Raw genomic sequence first — 15,640 nt, 5'->3', positions numbered from 1 at the left:
TGTCGAAATGGTGTCAGCTGAAAGGGGTAATACATTGTCATCAGTCACATGCCAAAGAAAGCATTTTGTACCACAGAAAACATGTACAATGCTCTGTCTCTAATCATCTTGTCATCGAAACACCGTGCGGTCAGGAGTGTCTTCGTATATATGTACGAGTGGTGCTTTACATTATCTTGAGGGGTTGCTGATATGGCTGAAATGCGCAGTGATGGAGCCTCGTTGAATGTGCTTCCTCGCAGGGCCGACACGTGTGGACCCCTCTGTTGCAGTTCCTGGGCAACACGGCGGTCATGCTGGCGCACTCAAGCGTCGGCTATTCTTCCGTGGGCCGCCACCAGCACCAGCTCTACCGGATATGACGTCACGACGCGGCCGGCGGCGAACTGCGGCGCAGGCCCAGCCTCTCGTAGCGCGATCGCCGTCGGGCCACCCCGCGCCTTGCTGCGTCACTTCCTGTCTCCACCTGTCTGCCCGCCTCGACGCTCCGAGAGCGGCTGCCGTGGATTCGCACCTGGTTACAACTAAGCTCTTTATGTGATGTTGTATATTTTGTGTTGTTGTTGAGGGGAAAGTATACGCTCAGAAACGTAGTTCTTTTTCCTAATTACGCTCTCTGACTAAGAGCAGAGAATTCGCATTCATAAATTCGTCAGGTTTGGACTCAAAGAAAAAAAACTCATAAACACGCTTTTTTTCTACGTGTTGAAATCACTCATTCGTTACAGACTTTCTTACCGCGTAAATTCGTTTTTTATTGAGAGATGTGGTAGCAAATTAAAACGTGCGCTTCTAAAGAAACTACTCTTTTATTTTACGAAATCAACGCGATCATAAAATTTAGAAAAATGGATGTATCGAGTTCGGAAAACGATTTTCCAGATATAAAATTTGCTTCTCATTGCCTGTTGTATTACCGGTGTCTGACAAGTAAAAGACCTTTGTTTTTACTATCAGCTAAACAATGTAGTTTATTTTGAGTGGATCCCATTAGTAATAGAAAGTTCATATACTTGAATTTACTCTCCCTCTGATCATCGTTGTGTTGATGATATGTGTCTTGGAATGAAAGGGGTAATTTGAAACACGACGTCCTCGTTCGTCAGGTAACCCACCATCAACTGTTGCCAAATACCATCGTAAATTCTGCCGAGACCTAATGCATCCCATTCTGGGGTACATCAATTCTTCTTCGCTAGAAGAATATTGCATTAACCTTCATTTTCTTAGTTTCCTGTCTATCTTTTTAACTTTTCAGTAAGTTCGTTCTCCGCTCAAAACTGTCGCCTCATTTTCGCATTGCATTTATTGCCCGTCCAAAATCCCAAACATTAAATTTTCAAAGAAGTGTAATACGAAAAAACAACAAAAGAGAACTGAGTATCTCAGATAAAAGGAAATTTACTTGGCGTCTATCAAAGAAACATTTTGTGTCTATACTTCAGAAAACATTTCATTACCTAAAGAGCAGCTTATTATGAGGATCTCTGACGTAATTCGTGAAATAATGTTGTTTCTGGGAAGAAAAGCATTCATAATATTTCTGTGTATGTACTACAACAATTTAAATGTCATTTACGTTAAAAACGTTGGAGAAGTTTAAAGACATTGAGTGAGAAGATATTGTAACAGAGATTACCAATATTATCGATGCGCACAAAAAATAAATTGGAAATAATGGGATGTGGAGTAACTGTGGAAAGTCTACAGTTTATCTGTCGGCCTTTGGAAATGCATGTAAATTTATAGACCTTACCTTGCCATACAATTCTTTGTAGTTATAATACGTTAAATAATGGAATTCGCTGGAGCATTTTTTGTAAACATGCAATGTTCTACTAATTTTATGTTACAACTGAAACGGCTCTATAACCACTTGTTCATAAATACTGCAGTTTTTGTATTTTGAAATGTTTTATATCACGTTTCAAGAGTTACCAGAGTTATTGATGTTCGACATTTTGTTGAATAAAAGTCTGTTGCTGGATATAATTTAATTCTTCTTTTGCATATTATCACTCTTATGACAATAATGTTTTCCTGTACCATGAAATTAAGTATTTTTACTACCCTCGATGAATTTATCTTTAAACTAGTTCTCACTAGCAAATGAGACCACGGGGACAGTAAAGAACAACACTGCAGCGGATGAGATAGAAAAGTCAAGAATTTGGAACACAAAAATAGGAACACTAAAAGGTAAAAGTAATGTCATATTCATCGAACGTAAATGTGCCAACGTATGACATGTGTGTGGAATAATGTTATTTAAGGCAGCAGGAAAGATGGTTACTCGAATAGGTGATAGCTGACTAACAGTGTGATCATATCAATTTGAAAGAAAGAGGGGTTCCATTCCCATGTCAGAGTCTGGTGGAACAACTTTTAAAATAAAAATTAGTGGATGGTATGGGAAGTAGCAAATTTTCAACACATATGAAACGGAAATGTGCAACAGGTAACTTGCTCAGCTTTAGCGCCAAATTACCGAAGACTGTGCGACCACACAAACGTGCGAACTCTGGAACAACCATTCTGACATGTCGAGCTTCTAAACTGATTGAAAGGATAAGATTTCAGTGATACAGGAGGCATATCAGATACGCTGATGAGATGCAACATTATGACCAGCTGCGTAACAGGGTTTCGCTCTGCCTTGGGATCGCAATATGGCAGCGATTCTGCGGGCTATGGTTTCGACAAGTACTTATAAAGGTTCACGTAGGTATAAGCTACGACATATGTACGCTCAGGCAATTCCACTAAATCACGGACCAGTGATTTATGGGAGCAGAGCTGGCGCACGGTAACGCAATGTATGTGTTGCAGCGGGTTCATATCAGGCTAACTTTATAGTCAAGGGATCAACAAGGCTTCACTATCGTTCTCCTCAAACCACTGTAAGGACAGCTGCAACACTGTGACACGGACAATTATCCTGCCGGGGAAGACATAAAGCATTAAGAGATGCAAGTCGTTCGCATAATGCTCCCGTAGTTCACAGCTGTAATTACTACCACAGGTCACAGGTTACATGGCTGCCAGACAAATGCCTCTTATAGCATAACACTACCTCCGCCGGCCCGTGTTGGTGGCATGGTGAACGTTTCTAGCACCCGTTCTTCTGGCTGATGGCGTATCCGGGCATACCCAATCTACTTATTTATCTACTTATTTATCCGTCCATAAACGAGTGGGTAGAATAGTATCGGACATGTCAGAAACAAGTAGAATGGACATATGTATATAAAACACTACAAAACAGAACAGGATAAGGTGAGGATAGGGTAGGACATTGGCCTTGGCCTAAACAAACGAACCATCTCAGCATTAGCTTTTGCGACAAGGGGAAATCATGGAGAATGCAAGTCAGGATGGTTGGACGGGGAACAAATCGCAGTCCTCTCGAATGCGAGTCCAGTACATCAAGGCTAGAGCAGCCACCTCACTCGGTACATGACTGGAAGGGGAATTACAAAATACATCGTTTACATTGTGAGAACAACATTCATATAAGTAAACAAACCAAATGAAGAGCAAAAACACACGAAAAAATTACATGACAGTGCATTCAAGCACAAAATGCACGGTAAGACAATGAATGACGTATAAAAAACATGAAACTCTGATTTCAAATATCCCTAACAAATAGAAGACAAGATCACAATATACAGTGCTATTAAAAGGTTGTCACAAGAACACCAAAACCTGCCGATACTAGAATCATCACAATTAGGTTAGCATCAAATCCCTCTTCAGCAAAGGTGTGACACATTGTATCCGGAACACAGGTAACAGAAGACCAACAACAGAAGCATTCCTTGCAGAGATAAACACGTCATTGATGGTACATCAGTTAACATAATGAAAAGAATCCAACGACAATTTAAAAAATGTTCAAATGTGTGTGAAATCTTATGGGACTTAATTGCTAAGGTCATCAGTCCCTAAGCTTACACACTGCTTAACCTAGATTATCCTAAGGACAAACACACACACCCATGCCAGGGGAGGACTCGAACCTCCGCCGGGATTAGCCGCACAGTCCATAACTGCAGTGCCCTAGACCGCTCGGCTAATCCCGCGCGGCGATAATTCAAGGCCTATTAATCCCATGAGCTAACATAATCACTTACTCTGTAGAAACACTTCCCAAAAAGAAATGATTTTAATTCTGATCTGAAAGCTGTTTCCATCTCCAACCTCTTTTTTTATGTTAGGAGCACATTATAAAGAATGGCACCAAAATGGCTCACTTGTCTCTGAGTGCGAATTGTTCTAACTTTTGCTGTGTTGAGTAATCCATGGTTCTGAGTACTGTAGCTGTGGTGATCAGAGTTGGTTACCAGCTCACAAATCTAGCTCTTGTCATCAACACACATTTTTGTACGTACAAATAGGGAATAGAAAGCAAAAAGAATTTTTCAGATAGGGACTTGCAATGATCCACAGTCGAGCTATACAACAAGATTCGAACAGCCCTTTTCTGTACTGTAAAAATGTCGTGTAATCGACTACTAATCTTATTCCAGAAAACTATTTCAGAAGCTACAAGGGACGAGAGATAACCAAAATAAGTCACTCTACCAACATCTGGAGAGAAAACTTCCCAAATAATTCTCAGAGCAAAACATCCAGTACTGAGTTTCTGGAAGAAATTATTTTAATGGTCCAGTTTAAATTTTGGTCAGAGTAAAACACACAACAGAGTTTCTGCGAGAGATTAGTTGCATGGTCTTTCCAGTTTAATTCTTGGTCAATCTTCTGTAAAAAGAAAGGTGAATTTTACATTTTGGTGGCGCGTTTCCAGTGATCCACAGCCTGTCTTAGTGATTCGGTGCCCACTGAAACCGTAATTGACAACGTTGTTGCGCCAACGTGGGAAGACGTACGCGTAGTCTGCTACGGAGTCAAATTCAAAAATACGTGTTGAACGGTGTGCTCCAAAATACTAATATCGGCACCAGCGTTGTACTCTGAGCTCAAATATCGTCTCCTATCCTCCTTCAGAGAGACAGCAAGCCTCCATCGTTCACTTTGATGAGGCTTGGACTTCCAGTAACTTATCGCCTACTCTTGGTTAACACCTTCAACATTCTCTATAGATGCTCACGACCAGTCCCGCCGTTTCAGAGATACTCGTTCCCAGACGACCACCATAACCCATTATTTCTCAGTGCCGCTCATGTCAGTGTATTTCTCTGTTTGGTGCGCCAATCGTTGCAACCAAGTTTTCCCATTAGGTTCTGCACCACGTGTGTACCTTCCTTCACGAGTGTGGGGGTGTAACGTAGCAAGCGGCACTCAGACTCGCGATGGGTGGTGGTAAAAACATTTTGGCCCTTCGGTGTGCACTGGAGTGCAAAACTTTAGGACAGAAGTAACTTTCGCATGATGTGACACTGTCAAGTAACATAGCTGGACGGAACTTGGATCCTACATAGCAAGAACTGCTACAATGTAGTACAGTACAGTGCAGAAGGTAATCGAAAGAAAGACAGAATAAAACAAACAGAAATGATACTTCTGTTGACAGACAATTATGACACTGAAGTTTCAGTGATCGATAATGGTTCCAAGAACGCTACAAAAGGCAGTAGATGGTCCTTAATAGGGTTTGTTGGTTTGTGTGCTTTAGGGAGAAAGAAAACTGGTGTCATACGCGCCCAAGTCAAAACTACAGAACACGAAGACAGAGAGGAGGGAAAAAACGACTATACTTCAGTCCCTATTAACATGATAGAATACAGCTAAAAACAGGCCCGTGCGTCCTTTGCTAAAACGGCCGGTACCTCAGACGGCAAACCCAAGCGGGAACGTAAACGGTTAAAAAATGGACATTCCATAATGAAGTGGCGGACAGTTAAAACTTGAGCGTAATGTGTACAAACTGGTGGGGCAGCGCCACTTATCAAATGACGATTGCTAAAAAGACAGTGCCCAATACGCAGCCCAGTTAAAATGACCTCCTCCCAGCGGGAGAGCCGAGAGGAGGTCGTCCAAGCCGCTGGGAGAGGGTTAGTATTTCTGAGCTTATTCCCGTGAAGGGAGGATGATTGGCGATGCCAAAAGGACACCACTTCCGGACAGACGGCAACACAGACATCATCGGAGGGAACATTCAAACTCACGGGCTGAGGTACGAGGGCTGCAGCCTAGGCAGCAGCGTCAGCAGCCTCGTTTCGTGGCAGAACGACATCACAAGGAACCCACAGAAGCATCACACTGGCTCCACCAAGAGTGAGTAAGTGATAGTTTTCCTGGACCAGCTACACTAAGGGATGGGTGGTATACAGCGTACTTAGACTTTGAAGGGCACTGAGTGAGTCTGAGCAGAGGACCGGACTGAATAGAGTGTGTCGCCGGATGTACTCCGTGGCCTGAAAAAGGGCGAAGAGCTCGGCCGTAAATACTGAGCAGTTTGTCGAAATCCGATATAGAAAGACAAAGGTGCCAATGACGAAGGCACACCCGACTCCACGGTCAGTCCGATAGCCATCAGCGTATGCAAAGGTAGTATCGCGAATTTCCATGCGTAGGTCGTGAAACTGAAGGCAATAAACCGAGGCTGGAGTAGTGTCCTTAGGAAGCGAATGAAGGCCAAAGTTAACACTGGCCGCTTCAGAAGCCAAGGTGGTGAAGGGTTGACACCCACTGAGGAAGTTGCAGGTAGTGTGAAGTTAAGCAGCCGTAGCAAAAGCCGAAAGCAGACTCCAGGAGGTAACAGAAAAGAGGGACGCGCCCCGTATTGACGATCAAAGGAATCATCGAAGAAGGAGGCATAGGATGGGTGGCCACGCATGACAGATAAACGGCAAACATACCTGCTCAGGAGAGAGCCACAGCAGTAGGACAGTGGTAGTTCAGCAGCTTCAGCATAAAGACTCTCAACTGGGCTACTGTAAAAGTGCCCATGGCCACACAGATGCGACGATGGTGGATTGTATTGAGACGACGTGAGAGGGATTGACGTGCAGACGCATAAACAAAGCACCCATAATTGAGTTTCGAACAGACAAGGAACCGGTGCAGACGGAGGAGGGTGGTTCGATTAGCACCCCAGTAAGTACCATTGAGGACACGTAGGACACTCTGCAGTAAAGCGGGCTCCCAGGAAAGACACATGGGAGGACCAAGAGAGTTCCCTACCGAGTATGAGTCCCAGAAATTTCGTAGTTTCAATGAACGAAAGGCCAAGAGGTCCAAGATGTAAAGATGACAGGAGAAACCATTTGCGCTGCCAGTAATTCATAGAGACGGTTTTGTCAGTGAAAAAACGAAAGCCATTGTCGATGCTCCAGGAGTAATGACTATCAAGACATCGCTGAAGACGCCGCTCAGAGAGACAGGTCCATGGAGGGCTGCAACAGATGACAAAATCGTCCACAAAAAGGGAGCAGGAGATGCCTGGCAGGAGACAGGCCATTATATGGTTAATGGGTATTGCAAAGACGACGACGCTCAGGACGGAACTCTGAGGCACATCGTTTTCCTGGATAAAGGTGTCCGACAAGGCAGAACTCACACGAACTTTGAAAACTCCATCTTTTAAAAATGCGTGAAGGAAACAAGGCAGGCGGCCACGGAAGCCCCACGTGTAAAGAGTACGGACGATACCAGTTCTCCAGCAAGCGTCGAGGCCTTCTCCAAATCGAAAACACGGCCACAGTCTGTGATTTTCGCAGAAAACCATTCATCACATGAATGGACAAAGTAATTAGATGGTCAACTGCAGAACGCGGCGCTCGAAATCCTCACTGTGCATTCGCCAGTAAATTGCGAGACTCGAGCCACCATACCAGACGGGCATGATCCATACATTCCATCACCTTGCAAACGCAGGTGGTAAGAGTGATGAGGCGGTAGCTAGAAGGAAGTTTTCCGTCCTTACCGGGCTTACGTAAGGGTATGACAGTGACTTCACGCCAACGTCCGGGAAAAGTGCTCTCAGCCTAGATGCTGCTGTACGTTTTAAGCAGAAAGTGCTTGCCCGCAAGAGACAGGTGCTGGAACATCCGAATGTGGACGCCGTCTGGTCCTGGGGGCGGACAATCGCGATGAACGGAGAGCATGATCTAGCTCCCTCGTGGTAAAGGCGCCATTGTAGTACTCACGATTCAAAGAAGAGAAGGGTATCGCCCGAACCTCCTCTGGTCGTTTCCGATGGAGGAAGGCAGGGTGATAGCGGGAAGAGCTCGAAACTTCCGCAAAATAGCGGCCCAGGGTATTGGAGAGAGCAACAGGGTCCACGATGACATCGTCAGCTGCTATCAGGCCGGAAAATGGGGAATGGATCTTGGTCCCAGAGAGCAGTCGGAGGTTGGCCCATACGACAGAGGAATGGGTGGAACTGTTAAAAGAACTGCTGAATGAAATCCAGCTAGCTCTTTTGCTATCCCGAAGAACGCGACGACATTTTGCCATTATGTGTTTATAATGAATGCAGTTTTCCATCGTAGAATGGCGGTTAAAAACGCGGAGAGCACGTCTCCGTGAGCGAATTGCGTCGCGGCATACCTCAGTCCACCACAACGCGGTAAAGAGGAAGTGTGGGGAATGGATCGTTCTGCAGCAGTAAGGATAACTTTTGTGAAATATTCCACCTGGTCACTACAACTGGGGAAATCTTGGTCTCCAGAGGTCGCTAGGGAGGAGTAAAGCTGCCAATCAGCCTTAGGAAGTTGCCATTTGGGCGTGCACGCAGATTGGGTAGGAGTCAGCAAACGGATAGCACACGGGAAAGGTCGTTCGATTAGGTGTCAGAAAGAACGGTCGACTCAACACGAGGGGCAAGCTGCGTAGTGCGCAGGGATAGGTCCGCCGCGCGGAGTGGATAATTATGTAGGTACAAATTTCATGTGTTGACAAAAATAAGTTAGATGGCACTTTGTAATGGTGGAGCAACTATTGTCTGACGACAACTGTGGCGTCTTTATTTAAATTTTCCACTCAACTTTTTCAAATAGATGTAACTGAGATGAAGAATTCTCTTGCAACTCCTCTAACGGACGACGAGTTCGAAATTCGTCTCCAACAGACTGTAATTTTAATCATGTTAAGCACCATAGCTAATTCACACTAATATTAATGATTTATAAGCCACCACTGCTTTGTTAACACACATTTGTTGTGTCATGACGGGTTTCGCACTACGGGTACATCATCAGGTTGCCGAGATGTGTCAGTATCGTGGTAAAGAATATCTGCTTGTCATATATAACGTTAGAGACAAGATGGGCGTCATCGTTTCCAGATTTTGTCTCTAAGATTACGTACAAAAACCAGATCTTTTCTATCACGGTATTGAGACAACTCAGATGCCTGATGATGTTTTATAAGACACAATAAATGAATGGTACTTCAGATATTGTGGTTTACATTAATCATTACTATTAGCAACTGATGATAGTAGTAGGGACGCTGCTACTGATGATCACCCTTCAAGCGACTTAACCATACCTAACACTGTACGACCTACTGCACCATATCCATAAGCTTGCTTCAAAAGCTCTAAAGTATCTGTACATGTTTCCCCTAGATTCATGAGGAATTATCACTTCATGTTGTTGCTTCTATTAATCAATTGCAGCTACATCCAAGATCACTGTACCACCTTACACACAAATAATGATAGCTCTGGATTTAAGCGAGATATCACCAACGTGAATCATGGGGCTACCCTCAATAGAGTGTTGGCAACAGAACGTCGATAAAACACTTGCTTACAGCGATAATAAAGGATACATGCAGTTTCTTTTAATATAACTTCCATATAATAACGATGTGCAGTAACACACAGAACTTTTTGCCAGAACATACACCAAAAAACGTTAGAACTTACACACAAATTAACACATCAAAGTTTAGTTCCCAGAAGGATTTCTTGACTGCAAATGATTTTTATTGACTTACTTACCAAATATTATAAGCATTTAATAAAACAATATCACCAACAGATTTATTTCTGATCTTTTCGAGGTTCGAGTCATTTGACTGTATAGATGAAGTTGCTCTCTTATGAAAACTTATTTTTTAATTGATAGCTTTACAAACAATTAGTTTGAATCAAACTTAATAAATAGAATGCAAAAAGTTGAGCTAAATAAGTGAAACAACTTCGGAAGGAGAGAAAATTTTAGTGACTTTCGAGAAATCACGAATGGAATCCCATAGGGTTCAATTATGGGACCATTCTTATTCTTTGTACATGTGAGTAATGGATGATAGCTGGCTATTAGTGTGAGAGATGTAGGGATTGAGGACAGTTTGCAAGAGATAAGGGTTCCTTTTTTGTATCAGGATAAACACCATATAATACAAGAAAGAGTAGAAAATACAGGAAGTAGAAGCTTCTGAACATCTACAAAACAAGAATGACCAACAGATAACTTGCTCAACATTAGTGCCATATCAACAAATATGGAATGAAAATCGTGATTACCTGATTTGAAAAGGATTGTTCTGTCTGTTTTCCACTTTAAACAGCTGACTGTCCATCATTCATTCCAGTAACCATAGCAATAACACTCCTGATTCTGCTTTGTTGGTTGTAGTGTCTCTCAGGCCTAGCTTTCGTGTACCCACCCTCTATTTTCCTAACTTTTCTCTCATATGCTTACAAAATAAAAGAACAGATCACGTTATGTGGTATCCATAACCACACAAATTCCTCTGCGAAATAACCCCAAAAATATAGCTCTTAATGAAGTCACAGTGGATGAACACATCATTCACCTCTGAACATCACTACCAGCAACAATATTCATTATCACTACACTCTGGAGCAACTCAGAATCATAATACATAAGAAATCAAACCACAAGATCTTACTCTCAAATTCAGAAACGAATTTCTATTTAACAGTACCGAAAACTGAAAAACGTGAAAATTTAATGTCAGAGCTGGAGTCCTTGAGCATGCACGCTCATGATACATGAAGCACTATGTGTTAAAAAGCTGGTATCCTTACTTCATATCAAGTGCAAAAGTTCTTTCTCACATTTTAATATTAGTGGATCATTAATGGTGGATCAGGCAAAATTATTTTCACATAAAGTAGTCAGGTCACACAAACAAATAGACAGTCGGTTGAGGGATTCAGAATGAAATTCACAGGATCCAGAGAATAGAATAAAAATCTCATGCAATAACTGAGCGTAAATCCAACCAGAGCAGAAAATCTAACAAAAACTAAATATGCACTGTATGAATTACTTCACTCAATCCACTAATAAGATCATACCTAGCTGCACGTGTTAAAAACTATTGGTTCCCATAGTAATCTCAGCAAATGTCATCAACATAGAGAAACACAGTACAAAAGAAAGCGGCTAATCACATGTGACATAAAACTTGCTTATAATTCACTCTCGTTCTGCATATCAGCCCATAGAAAAATATCCACTCAATATTTCTTATCAAAATTTGTGACTCACAAGGAAGAGATGACCATGCTACATCAGCCCATTAGATTACACAATTTTCAAATAAACCCAGTATCTTTACAGTAAAGACAAGAATAAAAAGAGCCCAAGAAGAAGCATCTATGACATTTTGTACTTACACAAACCACTATATGAAAAATCACTACATGCTTTTCGTACTTAGACAGGTAAAATTGAATAAAACATTATATATAGCGTTACTAATATAGAAATATAAATATGAGACAAAAAGTACAAGAGAGCATAGAGGAAACCAATCATTCAATTTGCTAACACCTTGTTTATCATATGGAAAACCACTATGCACATTTTTCATGAACTATTACATGGATGAGCTCTGTACAGATACTCATCAATCATATCAGAAGAGGAAAAAACACTGTAAATATTCTTCACTTTATATATCCAAAATTCACATGGAGAAGGAACACACAAAAATGAAAATTGCTTCAACATAAAAAGTTATTAATATATAAGTAAACAATTCTCATCTAACATGTACCGTTCACAAAGAGGAAAACTGTTTAAAACACATGACACATGACTTATCAACAATCCAAAAGAAGATATACAAACGAGAACACATGAGCGCTGCCTGGCCCACATGAAAAACTGTCAGCTATTACACTAACATAAACACTGAACACTCCACACACGATAAAGTCGTACCAGAAAATGAGGTGATACCGCACTCTCACAATGAAATTTTCACTTACCTTACTGCAAAAGGCATGAAATTTATGCCTAAAATTTTTCCAGTTGGGCTCTGCACCCAGCAATTATGACATCATATTAAGTAAATGAAGCAGTAGTAACTGTGGAAAATCATCTACACTGTTGTCCAAAATAAAAGCAACAAACTGCTATTTCTCCGTCCTGTGTCTGATTCACGATATAATCATACAAACTGTTAACAGATGGCAGTACGATCGTGTTCTGCACTGGGATGGCATTCCGATCAACAGGTAACCACGCCATCAATGACGTCGGGGCACCTATCAAGAGCGGTAGTGTTTGCGGGGTAGTCCCACATCCACAAATGCTGTGTACACATTCACTGGTGGTGTGGTATGGCACAGAGAAGACGCCTACAGACTCTCTGCTGTGGAGTGCCATAGGAGGAATGGAAGCAGGAGAGTCGTAAATTGACGTGACCCACTGGCTTAATGTGAAACGTTTTGTTGTTTCTCTGATGAGGCGACAGTTTATAGAGACCAAAATTGTATCCTGGAGACCAAGACGGGTCTGACCAAATGTGTATCAGTAAGAGTGGACCGTTATTTGACTGTTAAGGGCACGATAGTACCACCTTTGTACTGCACTGCAACTGGCATCCGACCTCGGAGCATTAGATTAGGTTAGATTAGACTAGATTAGTTTTTCGTTACATAGATCCGTGTAAAAGAGATCCTTGTGGATGTGGAACATGTCCTGGACGTGTTGTATTGAGTCAAACGGTGTACAGAGGACTTCAACAGAGTGAGTGGCCTTTATAGTTGGAGACTTGCTTTGTTTTTAACTCTGGCGTGTCTTCACGTCTAGAGTGGAGGCATCAACATGCCACCGCGACAGCCGGCTGGTGGGTTCAAATGGCTCTAACCACTATGGGACTTAACATCTGAGGTCACCAGTCCCCTAGACTTAGAACTACTTAAACCTAACTAACCTAAGGACATCACACACATCCATGCCCGAGGCAGGATTCGAACCTGCGACCGTAGCAGCAGCGTGGTTCTGGACTGAAGCGCCTAGAAGCGCTCGGCCACCGCAGCCGGCCGGATGATCGGCCAGTGTTCTTTTCACAGATGAGTCCCGATTTTGACTAGAGAGTTATTCTCGACGGATTCACATCTGGAGACCACGTGGACCACGTTTTTGGGACCCAAAAATTGTAGACAGAGACGCATATCGAGGAGGATTCCTTACGGCATGGGCAGGGATTATGTTGACATCTCGAACACCTCTTCATGACGCTGTACAGGTGAATCAGCAAGATTTAATTGCTGTCAGCAACCGTGAGGAGATCTTGGGATCTTATGAATGGTTGTTGGGAGGTGCTGTGTGCCAAGACTTCATACTGATGGACGATAACGCTCGACCTCCTAGAGCAAGGGTGGTTGATGTTTTTTTGGAAATGGAATATGTTGTACGCATGGCGCTGTCGGCTCGCTTTCCCGATTTGAACCCCATATGGCATGCATATGGGATACACTAGAGAGACGACTTATCACGTCAGCATCCACCAACCACTGTCCAAGACTTGTGAGCAGCTCTACAGGGAGAATGGGCGTTATTGCCTCAACATGAGATTAGTGACATCATTCGCAGGATGTCCCGTCGATGTCAGAATTGCATCTGTTCCACAGATGATCACACCCCATACTGAGCACATTAATAAGTTGTCAGACAGTGGGTGCAAACCCGTTAAGTGGGAAAAAACGAAGAACATTTTTGTCTACCTTTATGCATGTTGCAGTTGATTATTCCTATATTCTTCACTGTCTCTGCTTTACTGTCACCTGTTTACACTGTTTTGTCGCAAAATAAAAGCAATCTTGCAAAATTTCCGTTTGTTGATTTAATTTGGAGACTAGTGTACCTTTGACTTCAAACATCCAAATGATTTACACCCTCATTCAGAATCATTTTTTACGTTACTCATTGAGGAGAACTTCTGGAAAATCAGTCGCCTTCAAGTCATAAAGTTGCACAAGTACCACACTACCACATTTGTCGACATTATCAGACGAAGAAGAATAAATTATTGTTTTGCATTGATTTGTGATCGGAGATACGTTTTCCATAACCATCATTAATGACCGACGTCCTTTCACGTTCCATGCTTGGCAGCTGCTGCACATTTCGAGTTACCTTTCTTACTTTCAGACAAATTAAGTACAATAGCTCCAAATCTATCTACCATTTTATTCACCTCTTTCTTACTTCTTATTAACCCAGTTTCTCTCACTGACAAATTCTGTTCCTCTCCAGTTACTTTAATTTGTTCATTTATTGTAGAGAAACCTGACTCACACTGTGCTTTTAACTTTCTTGTTTTACTTGTGCTGTGAACTCTGCAGGTTCAGTCACATGACCTTGAACAACTGTGATCTTATCTTCTATCTCGTTTCTGTTCTTTTCAGTCAAGTTTTATTCTTTGTTTGCTTGCCTATGCCTTCTATCGATTCCTTAAGAAGAGTGCCCATTTACTTACATTTTTATCCTTACATTCCGTAGTTAGCCTTCATCTGTTTAGTAGTAGTCCTCATTTGGTCTTTTAATTGTTTCTACGAGCCTTCATCAGCTCTATTACTTCACTAGTATCAGCTTTCATTTACTATTTTGTATCAGAGATGCTAACTTCCTGTGTTGCCATAAACAACCTCAGTAACATGCATAAATCGTTATCCAGTGCTGTTAAAATTGAACTTCGTTCCTTATGAAGTTGCTAATCATCTTCACACCTTAATCCCTGTTCGTACAGCAACAATTATCATTTCTGACATGAAGTATGCTCAGGTATCAATATCCATTCCTATTGTAAATAAATGGTATGCTCTTACAATAAATCCTGCATTAAACTTCATAAAATAACGTAATCAATATAAATTAACCATGCTATAAGATACTAAGAAATATTATTCACTACTGCCTTACTGTTTCACACGAAATGTAATAATTATGAGTGAAATCAGAGACAATGATGAAATAAAGCTCATCGTCTTACATTAATATCTGTATACTATCACAAAAGAATGTAACAGAAACTCAACCAAGAATTTGGTTAATATACACTCCACAATGGTTTAATATATCACACAATCTTCCAATACTGAAATAAATTGCCACATGTAATCACAGTAAATCTGTCCGAGAATCCAAGTAACTTAGTTACTGTGAAAGTATTAATAAATCCACTAAGCCATTCAACATTAATATTATTTCACCTGCACAGAAAGCATTCGGAATACACCATGAAACCTTTGTGAAATTGCAAGCTGACCTTCATAAAAATAATATTAATGCTTCAGATTGCATCTGACCCACCTGTAACCGCAAGATGCAGGTTGACATAGGAAAAGAATCGCATGTAAGGGTGATCCACAATTCTTGCATTATTTGTCCTTTAAATAACCACATTTATATATTTTGCACACGATAGCAGAAACATAAAACATAATAACAACCAAATATCT

At 41.7% G+C, this 15,640-nt stretch overlaps 1 protein-coding gene across 1 annotated transcript in view; it reads left to right on the top strand.

The window, feature by feature from the left end:
- The window catches only part of LOC124613621 (dopamine receptor 2-like), a 612,418-nt gene extending 611,809 nt beyond the window's left edge, over positions 1–609 (top strand). The window contains exon 3 of the mRNA XM_047142336.1: positions 273–609. Within this exon, the coding sequence (XP_046998292.1) occupies positions 273–362 (90 nt within the window). The 3' untranslated portion in view covers positions 363–609. The remainder of the gene's footprint in view (positions 1–272) is intronic.
- The last annotated feature ends 15,031 nt before the right edge of the window (positions 610–15,640 follow it).

The sequence above is a fragment of the Schistocerca americana genome, chromosome 4 (assembly GCF_021461395.2).
Source record: "Schistocerca americana isolate TAMUIC-IGC-003095 chromosome 4, iqSchAmer2.1, whole genome shotgun sequence".
Lineage (NCBI taxonomy): Eukaryota > Metazoa > Arthropoda > Insecta > Orthoptera > Acrididae > Schistocerca > Schistocerca americana.
This window is presented reverse-complemented; position numbering and strand designations above follow the sequence as displayed.